This window comes from Aquila chrysaetos, chromosome 21 (assembly GCF_900496995.4).
Source record: "Aquila chrysaetos chrysaetos chromosome 21, bAquChr1.4, whole genome shotgun sequence".
Taxonomy (NCBI): Eukaryota; Metazoa; Chordata; class Aves; order Accipitriformes; family Accipitridae; genus Aquila; species Aquila chrysaetos.
This window is the reverse complement of record NC_044024.1, coordinates 17,246,425-17,265,686: the sequence shown is the minus strand read 5'-3', so window position 1 is coordinate 17,265,686 and position 19,262 is coordinate 17,246,425. Positions and strand designations below refer to the sequence as shown.

At 49.3% G+C, this 19,262-nt stretch overlaps 1 protein-coding gene across 2 annotated transcripts; it reads right to left on the bottom strand.

The window, feature by feature from the left end:
- Positions 1 to 6,514: 6,514 nt before the first annotated feature.
- On the bottom strand, positions 6,515 to 18,319 carry ATP1B4 (ATPase Na+/K+ transporting family member beta 4). Of its 2 annotated transcripts, none has more exons than XM_029996934.1 (9): positions 18,115 to 18,319; positions 17,823 to 17,929; positions 14,979 to 15,141; positions 12,208 to 12,336; positions 11,257 to 11,361; positions 10,776 to 10,972; positions 10,288 to 10,344; positions 9,498 to 9,593; positions 6,515 to 8,003 (listed from the first exon to the last, which is right to left on the bottom strand). In XM_029996934.1, exons 2-9 carry the CDS (start codon positions 17,925 to 17,927, stop codon positions 7,842 to 7,844), a joined length of 1,014 nt encoding a protein of 337 aa, XP_029852794.1. In that variant the 5' UTR covers positions 17,928 to 17,929; positions 18,115 to 18,319; the 3' UTR covers positions 6,515 to 7,841. The 2 variants fall into 2 exon arrangements, with proteins under 2 accessions (XP_029852794.1, XP_029852795.1); XM_029996935.1 differs by having other exon boundaries at positions 17,865 to 17,929.
- Positions 18,320 to 19,262: the final 943 nt, after the last annotated feature.

The following is a 19,262-nucleotide window of genomic DNA, read 5'->3' as shown; positions in this document are numbered from 1 at the left end:
TCACAAGACAAGAGGAAAAAGTGTGGTCTGATCCTTTACCCTTTCTTCTTGATTCTAGCCTGCACTGCTTACATAATGATTATGTTAAAGCTACCTTCTTATCTGCTACACAAAGTCAAAATAACGTTAGCACCTTTCTGAAGTGCAAGCTGAAGTCAGCTGAAGCTTTTTGTACTGTGAAGAAAAACAGAAGTATTTCGATAGTCTCTCGTTAAAGAGCTTAACAGTGGGGTTCCTAAGGATGTAAATCAGTCAAAGTGAATTTAAACTACAGTGGGACTGCAGGCATCAAATTTCTGTCAAATATCAGTACAAGTCAGTCTGCAAGAGTCTGCGACAAAACTTGGAACAAGCAGGAGTTACTGCTGTCCTGTAGTAAGTGTAAAGACTTTGGATTTTTTTTTGTTGTTGTTGTTGTCAAAGCGTTACTGGTTTTACTGTAATTCTATCTCCAGTATTATTGTCTCTCCTGGAGACTTGCAGTATCTAGACACTGGAAGACTGGATTCTGTGGTGTACAATAATGGTAAATCTACAGTAATACACAGATACATGCTTTTCAAGGACGTGTATGATGGACTGACGAGTCAGTTATGATGTTTGGTGAGGAAAACTATTGCTGTCATATTTTGGGGACGGGGGGAGGTCAGGGTTTTGTGGATAACTGTCTGATGTCCTGTTGGGGAAAGGTATAAGACTTTTAAATAATTACAGGGAGATTAGTGTTAAATACTTCTATTTAAATGCATTTCTTTTTCAAACTTGCCCTCTTTCTGTTTAGCTGGAGACTGCATCCCAGAGGTAGACAGCTTCATTGTACCTATAGCAGTAGGAGCAGCTTTGGGAGGATTAGTTGTCCTAGTACTTACTGACTTAATTTGTTGCTTACAAGAAACACTGTAATGCTGGATACGAGTAGTTTTAAAATGGGAAAGCTTAACTTTTTATTAATAAAAAAAATAAAAATCTGAACTCAAAAAGATGGCTTGCTTGCCAAGTCAGGCAAACAGTTTGTTAAAAACAAACCTGGTTAAGAAATGTTACAGAATGTATTGTCATGGTTTATATTTGAACCTAACAACTTAAAATATGTTCTAGTTCATAATCAATCAGTGAATTAATTTCAGTTCTTCCAAAATGCTACACTTTTAATTAAAAAATATTGAAGACATGCAGTGGTGTTATGTGACTAAAAATAGTTGTGTTTGGTCTGTGGAAACGGCATTTAACTTGTGTGTGCTTGTGGATGTTGAATATTAATGTGTATAATCTATCATAGACTGCGGTTTGTTTTGATTACTATTGACTGTGCCTTATATACATTTTACTAAATATTACAATTGTGCTTGAAGATACAAAGATTTCTGATCTAGCTTAAAGATGCCATGCTAAAAGTACACAAAAGAAGCTTTTCCAGCCAATGAACGCCTTTTTTTAAATTTTATTTTTAAATTTACTGCGGTGTTTTCTTGTATAGCATATACCAATAAAAACACAAAAATTTGGGCTATCGGTTGCATCTCATGATCGGAATTAAAACAGAAGATACCTTTTATACTGGGGCTAAAAATGTTGGGGGCCAAAATTTCTGATTATTTTGAACGGAGACACATTCAACCAAATATGTCGAAAAAGCTATTCCTCCTGGCCTGAATGTGGAGTCTGCTTGTGGTGCTGTACAGTTACCAGGTTCTGCATTTGAAGACACTTCTCTGAAGCTTGTAACCATTGTACAGTAACAATAGATGGATAGATGTGTGCCAACAACAGTGGCAAACTGGAGAGAGGTAAAGGATGGAATGTTCCTGGTATGAAACTTCAAACTCTTTTTGTCCCAGAAATTCCTCGTAAGCGTGCCATAGTGTGATGTGTATTGCAGTGATCTCCTTCCTTTAAAGAAGAGAGAAAGGGAATTTCTGTAGCTGTCTGTTGGGCACCTTCCATCCTTAGCAAATTCATTTATGTTTAGTATTAATGACCCATTATCCAGCATGTAGTAGTTAAATTGTGTACGTTGATGTTCAGTGAACAAAGATGACTAAACATCAAATGCGGTTCTCTTTTTAAGATGCTTAAATACTTTGTCAGTAGTCAGAATATTTTGAAATAGCTCACTGCATAAGGTACATATTTTCTTTCCTCTTTTTTTTCCTTCCCAAGTGTTGCTCTGCTTGGCAGTAGGTGCATTCAGGTTGTCCGAGTTTAGTATTTTCAGGTGCTGAACCTCCCTGTGTTGTTTTCTTTCCTCTTAGCCAAAGGCTTTGCGTAGCCTTTTGTGAAGGAGTGGTGGCAAGCGTCTACTGGACTGTAGTGACCTAAATCAAGACAGTAAATTTCCCATGATTTAGGCTGATGCAGTTAGAGGTTCAAATGGTTTAAATATTCGCTTAAAACAGTAGCTAACTTTTGATAAAGCACTGAATGTGTGCATGACACTTAACTCTGTTCTAATATAAACTCAAGCAAAAAAGTTTTATAAGGAGCTCTGCTTTATTAAAAGCATGTAAGTCAAGCACCCTTGCAGTGTTGAAGCAGTACACAGACACCATATGGTATCTTACTAAACATCTCATCTCGGCACCACGCAGGTGGAGCTCTGCTCTCTTTACAAACGGGAGGAATGCCAAGCCCTGCCTCCATGTCTAAGGTGTATCACTGAGTTGAAATCAGTGGTGTTTGCTAATCCCTGCATGAGTGTTTGTATCGGCAAGGAGTTCATCACGTATCTTACAACCTGTATGTTAAAAACCACTGTAGCATTACAGCTGTCTATGTTTTTTTATTTCTCCTATGTTGATTTCGGTAAGGTCTGCATAGTTCTCAGCTGAAACTGGTAACCCTTATCTTGTATTTGGATTGAAAATAAATAAAGTTAACCACCCAAAGAGAGAGTCTTTCAGTGTTTTCCATTCAGTGCTTTCAGCGTATGTATCTTGGCTGTCTCTTGTCATTTTCAGTAAATGTACACAGAAGAAGAAGTGTATTACCAATACAAATTATGTGTGTAGTATATATGTTTAAAGAAATCAGTCTTTCTATCAATTCTTTACTCAATACTGATTTGACTTTAGATGCATTATTGTGTCTAATACAGTGTAAGTTCTCAAAAATGTCTGTTTGCTCCTTGCTTGCTTTGGTTTCTAATGCTTGATTTCCTTTACTAATTTATTCTCCCTTGCTTTTTTTGTTTTTCTTCTTTCTGCAGCTGAAGAATGCTTTGATGATTCTGACCTGAACTTTCTTATTCCCATCGCAGTGGGCATGGTGCTTGGCTTCCTTATCATTCTTGTCTTTATATCTTATATCATTGGAAGAAGAAAAAGTCGTACTGGCTATCAGTCTGTATAATCTCTTAATTCCGTCTCTGTTGCCACCTTTCCTGCCCTTCTCCTTTTCCCAGCATCCCTGATCTGCCTCTTTAAAAAGAAGAAAAACAAATGAATTCATAGTTTCTTTATTTAAAAAAAATTAAAAAAACAATTCACGACAGAATAATGTGCCATGAGTCTGAAGATGAGTTGCAGAATTACTTGAAGCTATTGTACGATTTTAGAGAAAGTAAGTGTTCTGAGGACCATAGAATTGAGTAGGGCTGATGTGTGTCCACATGAGAAATGGGATTATTTTGAGTAAAGACGACATCTATGAAACTTTATTTCTGTTCTTTATCTTTTTATACAAGAAAATTTCTAGTTGCATACAGCTTATCTCGGATAATGCTAAATCTAAAACCATAATTAAAGGTGTGGATGCTATGTCGAAAGGGACTGTATGTGCTATGGGAAAATGAATACCAAGCTCTTAACAGATTTCTATTGGGAACTTGGCATATGGCTGTTGTCTTTCTTCATTAGCAGCTTGTTCTTGTGAATCAGTCTGAATTTCCTATTCCTTCTGAATGTAAAGGTAGTACCTGATCTCACTAATAAACTAACATAATATGAGAAGAACATCTGATTCTTCTAGTAAATTAATTTGTTTAACATCAGGACGGAGAAGTTGACTGCTAATGTATGTTAAATAGCTTTGCGCTAGCATGATGTCTTTAATGTCTTTTATTCACTAAGATAAGGTTCAGTCCTGGAGAACTTTCACGACTCGGAAAAGCCAACAGTCTGCTAAAGGAAATGCATCCTGTGCTGTTTTGTTTGACTGTTTTCCCTTTTGTTCTGCGCTCAATTGCGAAATGAGGGCAGGAGGCTGGAATTTCACTGCCTGCAGTTTGTCTCAGCTTTGATTCTGTGCACGTAAAAGAAATTACACAATGTTTCAGCACGGGTCCATGTGAGGCTCAAGAGTATTTTGAGAGCTCTCAAAGAGTTACTAAGAACACAGCTTGTTCAGAGATTCCTGCAGTTCCTTTGGACAGCTTTTGTGGGTTAACGGGGTCACTGAAAAGCTGTGATCTGGGAATGCAAGTGAAGGTATAAAACTGGTCTGTTTTGATAGGATTAAGCTGCTTTTAACCTCCTCATTATTGGTCTCCCAAACAACAGTTGAATAGTGTAAGAGCACAAAATTTCTAGTATGAGGAATGCTGATCATAAAGCTGAAGCAAATATATATAGTGAAGAAAGCGACTTCCAAAGGAATAAGAGCATCTGCCTTGTTTGAAGATGCTTTCTTTGTTAATGCCATACCTTTTGCAGTTCTGTGTTCCGTATCTAAACTGTACCAAAATAGAAGCTAGTCATTTGTGGTTGTATTCTGCTTCATTCCCATCAGGTTCATGTTGATAGGATGAAAGAAGCCTCTTGCTCTTTCAACCTCTTTGGTCCATCTTGGTAAAAACCTTTTGCAGCTAGTAAACCCTGATTTCCAACTGTGGGACAGCGCAATAGCTGCCAGGTCTGCAGAGAGCTACTGACGGCACACAAAGTTCCTGTCTGCTGTGGCAAGTGTTTACTAAAGCTTCTTTAATATTTTATCTCTTTGTGCACTGAGCCTGTATCTATGTTGTAGGGAAAGCACCTTCAATAATTCACATGCACAAAGGAGGGAGTCAACACTGATGTTTAAGAAACTCACAATAGCTATATATTCAGGAAAGGGAGATTTCTATAGAGTTTTGATGTTTGAGAAATACCTGTACATTCAATTATTCTTGTCCTCACTGTGACCAAAGATAAGCTTTATCTGAATCTGACAACACTGATTTTTGTATTGCAAATAGGCTCTTGAACCAAGTTGTCTTTTTTTAAGAGTGTAATTTAATGCTGCTGAGTTGGACCATGTGCTTTGGTTTTGGTTGTCTTGGTCTTTTGTGTTGTACCTTTGCTCTCACAATACTTGATTTCCCTGCCGGAGTGGTAAACGGTGAATTATTTTGAGACTGGCAATTTCTGAATAACACCTGCTTGTCAGAGTGTGTTGCTTCTCTGCTGCCAGCAGATGGATTCAATCTATGGTTTCATGCTCAGATTGCAGATCCAAGTATTTTGCATCACTTTTGCTAGGTTATTTTAGTAAAATGTGGCAATTTCCTAGATGCACATACGTATATATTTGATATATACATATAAGCTATTATTTTGGGCTTCAACAGAAGTTGAAAATTCAGCCAGCACTTTAAGGTTGTGGTAGCATGAAGAGTGGTGTATACAATTCTCTAAATCTTGAAATGACTGTACAAATATGCTGAAAGCAGAATATGTTTATGGAAAATAAAGTTGACTATGGTGTTTATAAAGCTTTGTTTTAGTGTAAGTAGACACGCGTGCCACTTCCGAGAACTTTTCCAACGGGATTGTCAGCATGCCTGGATCTGAATGTTGGTGGGGAAACAAACTTTTGCTTCTAAGCTGTTCACACATTCACATCCGAATTAGTTGATCTTTCTTTGTTGATTGGATCCAAGCATGGGTCCAGCATCAGCTAAAGGACCAACTGCTTCATGAATCCTTCCAATAGGCAGGTAGGGAACAGATATAAACAAAGTTTTGTCCTGTTGCTAGCTGGAGAGCTGTTAATTTCGGGGCCTGAAGCATGAAGGGTTTGGTTTCCTTTCAGGATCCTACAGAAATAGGAATGTTTTAAAAGAGCTAAAGCAATTGCCAGGCAGGGAAATGTTTGTGGGTTTAATTTATTTCTGATGTCAAAGGAAGAGCCGCTAGCATGGCAGCATCTTCCTTGGCAGAAGCTGGTTTCTGTTGATCAGAACATGCCCTTTCAGATAAGTTGTGCAGGCAGAACGATTGTGTTTCCCTAGCTCTATTGGTGTCCTATGAACAACCACATCTGAGCAAAATTAGTTCTAAACTACCTCTGGTTCAGGTTTTTAACAGTTCTTAATAAATAGGTTTTGCTCGATGGTTGTTTGTGATACTTAGGGTATAGCGAGTCTTATTGTACTGGGCTTCTGAACTCTTTGGCCCTAGAAAATTAATCAAGTGCTCAATATTAAAGGATCACATTACATGCTGCTTTGAAATTCAGTCCCCAACTGGCCAGCACAGGGAGCTAAAGTCACAAACTGCATCTCTTGCATCAGTGTTTTAAGAATGGTACCATAGAGTTAAGTTTACTGTAGTTGCTTTATTTTTAATACAAAAAATGACTTCTTAGAGACTTATATAGATCAGGAAATGATGGCAGATTAAGTACCTGGACTAGAATGTAGGACAAACATACCATAATGCTCTTGTTCAGTCAGTAATTTTAGTAAGTGTGCTTTCCAACTAGTACATTATCTTAAGGCGTCCTGTCCTGCTGTGTTCTCATAGCTCGTAGCATGCAGAGCGCAGTTCATCTCTGTCAAATACGAAGGCTGTACGCTGACGGGTCCGGGAGGGTCAGGCTGCCCGCGCAGCAGAGGGTGCTCACGTTAGCGGCACCCCTCTCTGACGAGGGCGAGCGTGCTTCACAGGTCTTTGAGGATGATAAATTGATGACTTCGCTAATACCAGCCTTGACCCCTTAGCGATGAAAGGACTCATCATTTTCCTGTGGTTTTCTGCAGCATTATAGCTGTGACCTCTCTGGAAGGGGGAAGAACAGGCCTGAAATATTTGGGGGGGGTCTAACCTTTTTCACAGGCACTTCTGTGCCTGAACAGGGGAAAGAGCAGCCGTCAACCTGCGAACCTGAAAGGGGAGAGAAGAGCTCCTTTCGCTTGTCCCTGCCTAATGGACTTGATGAGGATTCCTGGGGCAGAGAGAAGTACTGGAGTGAGGAGGAGGAGGGAGAAATGCATTAATCTTCCCACTTCAGAAAGGAACAGTTGGAAAGGTTCAAGGGCAAATGATTTTCTACATGGCCTTTGCTCCAACACCTGGGGTGTGCTGAACAAGCGGTGTAAAATGTTGCATCAAGATGCTCTTGGTGCTGAAGACCCTAGGAGGCATTTTGAGATCTGCCATTTTCACTTTTTAACTGTGTCATTGCAGGCATAATCCACAATTTTTGCTGTTTATTATTTTAACAAGAATAGTGCTAATAAACTACCCTCTTGTTAGCTTTTGCCTGAGAAACGCACATGAAACTATGGCAAAGATTAAAATTTAAAGCCAGGAAAAATTCATTCCACAGAGGTCACTCGTAAAAGACCTTATGAAAATAGTATTCAGATACCAGAGATTTTTTTAATCAAAACTGAAATGCCTTTGCAGGTTCTCTGCCCAGGAAGTAACTTTTAATTTTTACTAATAATCATTTACATCAGATGATGAAAAATGTGGTTCCGCGCTCCATTGTATCTCATTTGTTTCCTAACTATGAACAAAAATAAATTAACAAAAATCTCCATGTGCCTGTTTTTCCTAGCAGAAAAAATGCTGGCTTTATGCTTTAAAAAGGAAAAAGCCTCTGATTGACTTAACCTAAGTGCCCAGTGTTTGCGGTGGCTACTTTCCAATGCTGAGCGTGAAGATGATTCGGCCCAGGAAGCGGTCGCTGTTAACATCATTGATAATACCTTTCCCATTCAGACTGCACTGAATAGGAACCAAATAATTCTTCTTCACATCTGTAAAGTGCATAGCCACCAGTGGGGATGTATAGTTGACCTGAAAAGAAGGGAGATTTAAGTGTAATTTTTGAGGGAGCCGAAAAGCAGGCAGTGCTTTCATGTTCAGTAAAAACCATTAGTAATTGGTTCGCGGTTCCCAGGTGCCTGAGTGCGTTTGCCTGATGTCCATCACGGTGCCTCAGGATGCTGAAGCTGAGTCTTTCTGTGCCTGTGCCTCAGGGGGACGGGATCACGTCAGAGTTTTGCACTGCACCGTGCCACTTGGGTTGATTAGCCAGGACAAGTAACGCTGGATAATGGGACTCTCAAACACTTTCTGCTGTTTTAAAAAGCGACCTATGACTTGTTCCTCGGATCTGTGCGCTCAGAGGACGTGGAGACCCGGCATCTGGGGCTGTTCCTCGTCCTCAGCCAGCAGCAGTGTGACAATAGGAGTCTAGTGCCAGCCTCATCTTCCATTTCAGCTTTTGTTGTGAAGGTGCGTTACCTCCTGTCCTGGTTTCGGCTGGGATAGAGTTAATTTTCTTTCTTGAAGCTGGTATCTTGTTATGGTTTGGGTTTGGTATGAGAAGAATGTTGATAACACACTGATGTTTTCAGTTGTTGCTAAGTAGTGTTTACATGAGGTTGAGGATTTTTCAGCTTCTCATGCCCAGCCAGCAAGAAGGCTGGAGGGGTACAAGAAGTTGGGAGGGGACACAGCCAGGACAGCTGACCCAAACTGGCCAAAGGGGTATTCCATACCATGCGACGTCATGCCCAGTATATGAACTGGGGGAGTTGGCCTGAGGGGGGTGGGGATCGCTGCTTGGGAACTAACTGGGCATCGGTCAGCAAGTGGTGAGCAATTGCATTGTGCATCACTTGTTTTGTATATTCCAATCCTTTTATTATTACTATTATTATTATTTTCTTCCTTTCTGTCCTATTAAACTGTCTTTATCTCAACCCATGAGTTTTACTTTTTTTTCCAATTCTCTCCCCCATCCCACTGGGTGGGGGGGAAGTGAGTGAGCGGCTGCGTGGTGCTTAGTTGCTGGCTGGGGTTAAACCACGACACCTCCTAACGCTGTACAGCCCAGACCAGACCAAAGCAGTGCTGGCCAGCATGTTCAGAAACAGCCACTGCTGTTGGACTGCTCTGTTTTGAACCACCCAGCCTGAAGTGGTTTTGTCATAGCTTTGACAGAAGCCCCATCCTTTTTGTCTTGTGTCACCTAACCCCTGACTTCCCTAACGCCCTGGGAAAATGCTGGTGTTGAGACCTTCTCTGGGAGTTAGCAAAGCCAGTCTTAGTCTCCAGATGATAAATGTAATCATTCCCATTGCTGGCAAGGGGGAACCGGAGTCCCCAAGGATTTCCCGCAGTTTGTCAGAGACAGAAATAGAGTGCTGTAATCCCAGTGCCCATGGCCTCCCTCCTGCCTGCATCTGCCCAAAATAGCCAGAAAGCACATCTGTACTCTGTGCAGCAGCTCCTGCCCTCTCCTTCCCAAGGAGACATAACAAAGATGCCAGAGTCCTTACTTACGTGAGTGATCTTGCCGTAGTAGGGATAATACATGAGATCAAACGTCCCGTTTCCAGGGTAGAAGTCCACTGATCTGAGATTGCTCTCATTGCCTTTCTGTGATTAGGAAAAAAAAAAAAAAGGTACACACATAGCACATGGGACACAAAATACAGCTCCCTTCAGAGTAAGGTGAAGGAGCTTTAATACAGACATCTCTTGCAAATCCACATCAGGGCTCAGCTGTGCCCGCCTGCCTGCATGCAGCGTGTTTCCTGCGAGAGCCAGCTGTCGCTGCAGCGAGCCAGAGCATAACAGTGCTATGAAGGCACGGGTGAGGGTTACGGAATTTGCTGCCTGTCGATCCCTCCCTGCGCTTGCCTTCTGCTTTATTGCTCTCTAAAGGTACGATCCAGCTGCTGCCTGGGCAACAGGAGTCCTTCCTTCACCCTATTGCTGGTGGCTTGCAGGGTGCTGCCCAGGACCGAGGGTCCCGCGGAGCTGGTGGGGATGGATGTGAGCAGCTCCTGCTTCTTCCCCCCCCAGCTCCAAGCTCTAGCTGGCACCCTGGCACCCAGCCCTGCAGGGTGAGGCTGGCAGGAGCCGGCAGCGCTCGGAGGGTGAGAAGCAGGAGACCGGTGGCCTCTCTCATTCTCAGCAGACCGGCACCCGCTTGCACCCAGAGGCGTTGGCAGCGCTGGGTTCTGAGAGTGGTTGGGGCTAAAACGAGGACAGATATTGGTGGGGTCCATCAGAGGAAGACATTTGACCTTCTACGCACCACGCTGCCGAGCATGAATGAAAGCAGTACCTGCACTTTGCAGCCCACGCTCACGGGAACCCCACCACCAGGGCGGTAGCCTATGATCTGCAAAAACAAAAGACATCCATGCTTATATGAAATGCAGTGCCAAGTGCGTGCTGCCTCCCTTCGCCAGGGCTTGAGCTCTTTTTCGTGCCGGTCACGTTGCTCAGGACAGGAGTTATGTGCTCCGAGAAGCAGATCCCGTTATAAAGAGACTGGGGTCTGAGGTGTAGCCCTAAAGCTCAGTTTGTCCCACACAGGGGCCTGGCACAAGACCCTCCAAGCACTCAGGTCTCAACAAATCAAATCGAGCAAGTTTTGTAGTGTTTCTTTTTTATGTTTTCTAGCAGGTATGAGCCAGCGGGTTTTGGGATTCTAGTTCCCTTTTTCCCTAGGCCTGCGAAGTAGCGGAATTTCAGTCCCTGCATGGTCTTTACGCTATCACACTGGATTACACTGAAGGAAGGAATTAGGACGACCAGCTTTCTCCATACCCTGTTCATCTTCAGCAGGATGCAGGGCTGGCCTTTAGAGTAGCCAAACGTTGGGTCCTCAATGCCAGAGCAGTTCTGCAGCAGTGAACGCTTGAACTGGCAGGCCTTCTTCTCCTCACTTTCATTGCCCCCTTGGATGAAGTACTGTCCTGAAATGCACTCGATATTCTTCTCCTCTTGAACTTTGTCATCATAAGCTGGTGGGAACCAAGAGACTTGTTAACGCTTCTTGAGACCTGCACAGACCCAGGCTCTCACAGTACATCAGCATGTCAAGGGAGTTAGCAAGTCCCACGTGGAAGGGCAAGGCTCCCTCCCACAGAAGCTCCCATGACCACCTTACGAGCCTCCCTTTCTAGATGGGCTTCATGAGATGCCGAGAGCTGATCTGCACCCCAGGAGGAGACCCCTGCACTGGGTGCATGTGCGCGTGGATGCAAACAACTTGCTGACGTGACTCCTGGGGTGCCAAAGAGCTTACCTGCTAGGAAGTGGTGCATGCTGTCCACGTAGGGTTGCCACGTGCTGGGCTGAGAGACGTTGAAGGCAATGGTGAACCCGTTCAAGTACGGCCTGATCATTACTCCTGGAGAAGGAGACGGACCCTGTTAGAGCAGGCACGGGTGGACTGGCCACAAGATTGGGGCGCGTGTTGCAGGGGCCGGTTGCATTGCAGCCGGGCTTGGGGCTGGGCACAGGCACGAGAGCAGCTGCACCAGCTCTCAAATAAACCCTCTCCTCAACCCGCTGATCCCTCACCTCTATTTCACACCCAGAGAACACCATGCACGTCAAAATATCCCAGGAAATGTGGGAGACCTGGAGGGTCTCAGCAGTGCTGCAGGGAAGAGATGGGCTTGGGGCTGCACCCAGAGGCTGAGGGGTTCCCCGTGCTCCCAGCCAGCTCCGGGCAGGGAGCGGGGCGACCGGGCCTCGTGTTCCCCACCGACACAAAAACACAGGGAAAATGCTGCTTCTGTCATAGGGAAAAGATGTTTTGAACATTATCTTGCTAGGACTCTCCCAAATAATAATGCATAAAAGCTATTCTTGAGTTGCGTTTTATTTTGAATTTATGGGGTATAAAAGAGCAGCAACTGAAATGAATGGGCATCACCTACAAAATGCCTAAACTTCCTCATTTATCTTGAGAATAATTAGCCTGAAAATTAGCACAACTAGAATAACAATTAGTATAATTAGAATGAATGCTTCACATGGGGCTATTTAAGATGCCTGAGCCTCTGCAGAGAACCTGCAGCACTATCAGTGCCCTGAGGTAAGTGACAACACCTCCGGTGGTATGGAGGGCTGGTTGAGCGTACAGCCCCAGCAGGGCTTTACCCGAGGGCCATGCCGCACCATTTTGGTAGCACTTTGCTGGGCCAGCGCTAGCAGAGGTGCCCGAGGCCGGGCTGGCGGGGGTACGTACCCGGCGGAGACACGCGGTCCCGGTACGTGGGTGTGTAGGGGCTCAGCGTGAGCAGCATCACGTACATGCAAAAGGCAAACATTCCCGCCAGGCACGTGTAGAAAATGAGGTAAAACAGTAAGATCAAGCCTGCAAAAGAGAGAGGGCATGTTGCTGTTAACGCAACCAGAGCACGTCCCGTGGGCTGTGTCCCGCAGGGATGCACAGCCATGCTCAGCGTATGGTGTCCTCCGCGGCTCTGAGTCCATCGTGGAGGTGGGAGCTCGCAGACCCCCTCCACGCACAGACCTTGGCATTTTTGGGTGCAGGACTCTCAGCCAGACGCACTCCCTGCCCCGGGGAGCTGCCGTTTGGCTCTGAACCCCTTTTTGCTGCACGGTCTTTCCCAGAGCTGGGTCAGGACCAGGTCCGTGTCCCCACCTGCCTCGGCTCTCTCCAACAGACAGACCCCACCTCGGATCTTGCCCTTCCCACCCCTTCTTGGCACGGTAATGCGCACGGGTACCCAGTGGCTTCGGCACATCCAAAATCCCGACGGGGGCTGCGGGGCGATGCTCCTGTCCCGATTCCTGCCACCGGCGCGGCAGGGACCCCAGCGCTGGGACCGAAGCGAGCGGCGTCGCTCGGGGGCTGCGGCACCACTGGCTGTTTCATAGCCCTGACGTCCAGGGAATAGGTTTGTTTTTCCTCTGGACCAGGCTGATGGCTAAGGATGTCTCAAGAGGCCACGGCCTATGAATAAAACCCAGCGGCTCAGAAAGCAAAGTGAAGCCCTAACCCAAACATTTCCCAGGAGAAACGTGCCGGCAGCTCGGAGGGAGCCCTGGGAACGCAGATGTGCGCTCCTGCCGTGCTTCTGCCGGGGCCGCGGTGCTGGGAACCACTGCGGGGCTGTGTCCCGCTGCGGGCCTAACCGGGGAGAACGGGACCGTCACCACCGCTGGTGGCACAGCAGGGACAACGTCCAGCCCTGCCACAGCGATGCTGGGACGGTGCCTCTGCACCAGCCTGGCGGGGCCGGAGCTGCCGCTGGGATGCCGAGCCGCTGCTTGTTGGGATGTGGTGCTGATACTGTTCCCGTTCTTGCTGGGACCTCCAGTGCTGACCCTGTGGCCAGCTGCCTTCCTGCATTTTGGCAGCACGAGTCCCCTGAAGCCCCCAGTCCCTGGGGAACACCTTCAGGACCAGGGCAGGGGAGCAGCCCCAGGCTGGGCAAACTCTCTGCTCCTCACCCGTGAGATGAGAGTGGGAAAACTCAGCTCCATTTGCCTCCAAATGCTCTGATTTTAAAAGAAAATTTGATTTTCACAGTAGCTTCAATGCCTCTCTCCTGCCCTGCCCGTACGGGCATGTGAGCACACACGCGTGTGCAGCCGGGGGTATGTGTGTCCATAGGGTGGTGGGGCCGTATAGCACACCCTGACGCTCCCAGGGTGCAGGAGGCCACTGTGCCCTCCCTGAGACTGTAAATAAATAACTTCCAGCAATAGCCAGCTGGGGCCACATGCACACCAGCCTGAGCAAGTCCTCTCACAGGGCTTTTCTCAGCACCTGGCAGAGCCTCCAGAAACCCAAACCTGCATCCCTAAGGACTGTCACCCCTGTACTGCTCCCACACTTCAGTCTGCGACCCTTCCCATCCAGCAAAGGAGCAGCAAAACCGGGCTGCCTCCGTGGCTGGCAAAGGGCACAGGGGAGCAAACGTGGATTTCAAGGCTTGCCCCAGACTCATGCTTGTGGGCTTTCAGACTCCTCTGGTGCTCGTGGGCAGTTTCCTTTGTTTCTCCTGGCTGTCACCACAGGATTTGCAGGAGACCCAGAGCGCTTGGCAGGGGCACGGGCAGGCTATGGGGCTGGGAACGCTGAGCAGCAGCGCCCGATAATTCGCAGCCTCACACTGGTGTGGATGTGCAGGTGATGCTGAGCTAAGGTTGGGGATTTTTCACTCCGCTGCGGCGGCTTTGTGCTGTCAGGAGAACAGAGCTGCAAAGGTGGACGGCATCGCGTGTGCTGTGGCACCTTGGTCTCGGACCGAGCCTGCGGCACTGCTCACCCCACAGCCGCGGGCTGCTCTTAACCACCCAGGGCACCTCCATGCTCAGCTATAATCTTTGAAGGCCACATGGATACGGATAAAACAGGGTGCTCGAAACCCTCACTGGCACATCCCAGCCCACCAGCCTCCACAGCACATGCGGGATCTGCCGTGGGCACCACATCACACCCCGAGAAGACGTGGGATAACGGCAATGACCAGCCCTTCCCAGCCCAGAGCCAGGGCACACGCAGGCAGGACGGGCTGCTCAGCCCTGCAGCGTGCACCCTCCCCAAAATACCTGTCCCATGACTCAGGTGCTCTTTCCCCACCAACACCGATGACCCCAAAGCCACTTCCCCACGGGCTCCTCACTTGTACGAGCAGGAGCCGGGTCGCTGGCGGCTGCAGGGGTGCGTGGCTGCAGCAGACCGACCTGCAGCCCCTGCGCTTCCTCGGGCTCTTAATTTCTTCCCACTACCCGGTTTGGGCAGCCCAAAATCTTTGCTTTCACTTTCTCAGTAAACATTAGCATCCAGACCAAGGGTAACTTTCCCAAGGTTTTCTGCTTGTCCTCCTCACTAGTTCTTTATTGCACTGGTTAGAAACATCTACCCTGAAAACGTGGGACGGAGGTGGTCAGTCCAAGCTATCGAGGGTGTTCGCAGGCAAGTGCATCCATTGTGAAGCAGAAAAGGCAACGATCCCCGAAAGCGGGGCTCGAGCAAGGACCTACCCCAGCTTTTGGCCGTTCTCCCCAGGCACGTTCTCTCCTCTGGGTTCCACAGGAACGTCTTCATCTCCCCAGCCAGGTCTGCCCAGGTTTTGCTCCCCATCTCTGCCTTGGTCTCGTCCTCCCCTCTGTCAGGATCCTGGACCTTCTCCTCATGCTTATTTTCCTGGAAGAGTTACAGGACACAACCCCCACATGCAAGCTGAACATCTCATTGGCCAAAAATAAATGCAAAAGCACTTAATAGCTGGAAGTGTTTCAAATTTCCATTTTCCCATCATCACTCTTGAGTTAAAGAGAGGCAGTTTTGGCTGTTCTGACTCAAGATAGCTTAGATCCCAGCATCCATTTTTCCATGACACGTACGTCACTGCCGTCACACCGGGTACTGTCTCTTTGTCCCCGCATTTACAGAAACTCATCTTTTACCACCTACGTGAACATGACCAAAGAAAACCTGTGAGCTGGGAGGGCCGGGGTTGTTCCCACGCCTCTGCAACATCTCTGAGCTCAAGTGCACGTTTTCTGTGCTACCACAGATGACAGCAGGCGGCATTATTTAAGAGGTCATCCAGTTTGTTTTTCTTGGCGTGTGAGCAAGTGTTTAGTCTTTGGAGAAATCCCTGTGTTGTTATTTTTTAATTACAGTAAGTTCCAGGGAAAAGCATCTCCCAGGTGGCGAGAGTTTGCTTTTTGCCTCGGTGGTGAAAACTCACTTGTCTGGAGCTCGGGAACACAAATCTCTCTGTACCTGCGCCTGGCCAAGAGTTGCTTGAGACAAGACACGGCAGCCGTCCCTAACTCCCCTTCAACCTGGGCACGCTCTACACCTCCAAAACCAGGCAGCGAGGTGGGAGAAGGTGCAGACCTCACTTTGAGCTCGGGGCAAGGCTGGGCCAGGTACCACTGGGGAGAAGGGCTGATGCTGAGATCTGGATGGGTTCATCGCCTCCCCACGATTTAATGCAAACGCTGCTGCAGGGCTGATCCGCTCCCGGCTGCATCAGGGCCACCACGCTCGCCCACCCCGGCCACGTCTCCCTGAGGCCACCGTGCCCGCTGCAAGCGTGGCCCCGCACCAGCTGCACCAGCATGATCACCCCGTGTCTGTGCTGAGGGCCATGGAAACCCGCCGGCCGCGGGCAACTGTTGGAGCCAGGGCCGGCAAGCGAGAGATCTGCGCCCAGGGGAGCCGGGAAGCAGCTGAGAGCTTGGCTGAAAGTCTGGCTTGGAAACACTTTCAAATAGCAGGGGGGGATTAAACTCTGCTCAGACACACAAATACTGCAAAACAGTGAGAATCGGGGGAGAGTACCCACTCCAAAGCCCAAATTCGTGCCTTGGAGAGCCTGAGTCAGCCCCAGGGCGGCTGTAAACCATCACCATCCCACTGATTGCCCCGATCGGACCCAGTTAAAGCCCCGATGGGGCTCTTCTGGGAGCACGCTTTTGCGTCAGAGCGCTGCTGCCGGCAAAATGCCCACGGCCGCCCGTACAGCAAAGGCAACGCTTGGCCCAGGTCCCGCACCGCGGGCTGGAGCCCTTCCTGAGCCAGCTCCTGCATGGCCACAGCCCTGTACCGTGCAAGGCTGATGAAACCGGAGGATTTCAGAGCGGGGAAGCGGCAGCCCCAGCACGAGTCGCCGGCAGGGACATGGGAGAGGAGGTGCGGGAGCTGCCCGCTGCCGGGACACCCGCAGAGGAGCAAGTGATGGAAGAAGAGGAGGAGGAGGTATTCTCCTTCCTCCTGCTCTCCTCCCTGTTAAATAAAAGAGCTACCGGCAGCTGTTTTGGAAACATTTTCTCAGATTGCCAGAGCGGTGGGGACTGCTCGGAGGGACTCTGCACCGATGCTTAGTACTGCTTTGGGAAAAGCCCTTTGGATATCACACCAGCCACGGCTCAGAGGCAGTGAGGGCAGCACGTGGGCTGTTACGCAGAGCCCTCACCCAGAAGCTGCTACTGATGCTTAGGGCTGTGGGGGGACACGGGGACGGTCCCCATGGGCTCTCACCTGGGGGACCCCACAGCTGCGCCCTGCAGAAGGCTTTTGCAAGGAGGGAAAAGTTTGCAGCTCTCCCGGCTCCATGCTTCTTATCGAGCACTCGGTGAAGGGGCCCATCCTGCCAGGTAGGTGAGGCCACGGGGGCTCTGTGGCAGCGTGGGAAAGCTGAGGAGGCCCCGAGCTCTCCCCATGGGCAGGGAGGTCTGCGTGGGGCAGCTGGACAAGATGGGATGACTCCACTGCCAGGTCCCTGGCAGAGGTCCCTGAGCTAGGGAGCTAGGTTAAGTCTGGATTGCAACACTCCCAGGTGTTTTATCTTTGCAGCTCAGGACCAGAGATGGTCTCGGGGCAGTCCCTTGCACCTGGACAAGGAGCAGGAGCTGGGATAGGAGCATGCTGGGGCAGGGAGGGTGTTACAGCCACGGTGGGACCTGTCGGGACACTGGACAGCCCCAGGCTGCTGCCTGCCATGGAAGCTGGGGTGACTCCGGGTGGTGAAGCAAAGCTGAGGTTCATCTCTGGTGGGATCACGCAGAACTGATGGTTGTGGGTGTCCTGGAGGAGGCCAGGGGCTTTCCCCCATCCTCGGCCCGGACCAGGTCAGCTCTCAACGGCAGTTTCCTCCTGCTGAAAGCCAGGTATGCAGAGGGTGGCCCATGCCCAGGTGTCCCCATCTCTTCTAATCCCCCTCGCTGCCCAGGACCACCAGCCAGACCCCCTGCTGCCCCTTCCTCTCTCAGTACAAAGTGCTTACACTTTGCCTAAGGGACAAAGCAGCATTTCCTAAAGCAAAGTAGCTATATTTATCAGCCACGAAGCAGGTCCTTGGCAGCAGCCCCCACCTTGCCTCTCGGAGGGTGGCCAGCAGCCCCCAAAAGACTCACCGCCTTCTGGTGGGGGCTCCTGTGCTGGCCCTCCGTGTCCCCAGCGCTGGCGTTTCCATCCATCCCTGGGTGGGAAATGCAGAGAAACATGAGCGTTAGCACCGCAGGAGCCTGGGGCTGAGCCCAGCGGCACCAGCCCCATCGTGGGTGCCACTTCGCCCCGGCTCTCAGGGACGCGCAGGCACAGCCCCCTCCCCAGCACAGCTCCCCAGCCCCCAGAAAGGCTGAGTGAGCGCAGCTGCGCCAAGACCTTTGCCTGTCTGCGGTGAACCACGCTGCTTTCCCTCCCTACTCCGCAGGACTTCAGCGGTCGGGAGTGGATCAAAAAATAACTTGCCTTCCTAAGAGGGGTGAGCTTAACGCAACAGGATCCCATCCCGAGCCCCCCCGGCATCTGGTGCCCTTTGCAGCACCCTCGCAGCATCCTGCCCCGCGCCCAAGTCCCCATCAATGCCAGCCAGCGCCCTAAATGGGGAAGCCAAGCTCTCTGCCCCAGTGAGACCGTGGAGCTGTTAATAAACATTAGCAAATCTCTAGGGCTCTCGATGGCCGCATGTGTCCGTCAATATGTGCTTGTCAGTCACGGCGGGGCCACGGTTAATGCTTGCAAAACCTCTTTTGCAGTGAAGGGGTAGCGCGAGGGGCAGGTCTATATTTATCCCTTCGAATTGAGACAGCAGCTAGGAGCGCACAGCGTCGGCTTCCCTGACGCAGCTGTAAGAGCCGGCCACAGCCACCGAGACAAAATCCAGAGGGACACCTTGCTGTGAAACCCTGCAGACTGGGGCTGGGGAATATCAGATTTCCCCCCCCCCAGTGAATTATGGGCACAAGATGGTGCATTAGGGGCACGGGGTAGCGGGGTGTGTGTGTGCCTGAGTCCCACAGCTGCGAGGGGCCGGTGTGGTGGGAGCGCTGGAGGGCAGTGGGGGGGACGGGACACTGGTGTCGGGCCAGCTTCCCCAAAACCCTGCACGTGCAGCAGCGCCTGGAACGGCTCCAGCGGCGTGATGGCAGCGTGCGAGGGCTGCCCGTCCCTGGCTGTGCCCACATGCAGCTCTCCAGCAACAGCGGGACTTGTTTTACACCGTCTGTCTCAGCAGGAACTCGGCACCATCCACCGGCTCGTTTCCTCAGCACGTTTCCAGTGGGGCCGGCGACCCTTCCCTTCGCGGGAGAGCCAGGCCCCGTTCAACAGTGGGGAAAGGCTGCCTTGCCGCAGGCTGAGGCTTTGCCCGGACATCTGTCCCGGGCTCCCACAGGTCTACACCGCACTGTCCAAGCAGGCAAAGCACCATTTCTCCCTTTCCTCTCCTGAGCCTGGCTGAAAGCCGCTCACCGACTGTGCTAATAAATGGGCGCAGCGGGAAAGAAAGAGGTCTGGCAGCTGCCCCGGTC

What these genes read in the sequence shown, in the direction of transcription:
- ATP1B4 (XM_029996934.1), bottom strand. Translation starts at nt 17,927, where the DNA reads ATGGATGGAAACGCCAGCGCTGGGGACACGGAGGGCCAGCACAGGAGC. An exon ending in GCCACCCTCCGAGAGGCAAG is followed by an intron (nt 15,142 to 17,822) that starts GTGGGGGCTGCT and finishes TAACTCTTCCAG; the next exon opens with GAAAATAAGCATGAGGAGAA. An exon ending in GCGTGGGCTGCAAAGTGCAG is followed by an intron (nt 9,594 to 10,287) that starts GTACTGCTTTCA and finishes TCCTAATCACAG; the next exon opens with AAAGGCAATGAGAGCAATCT.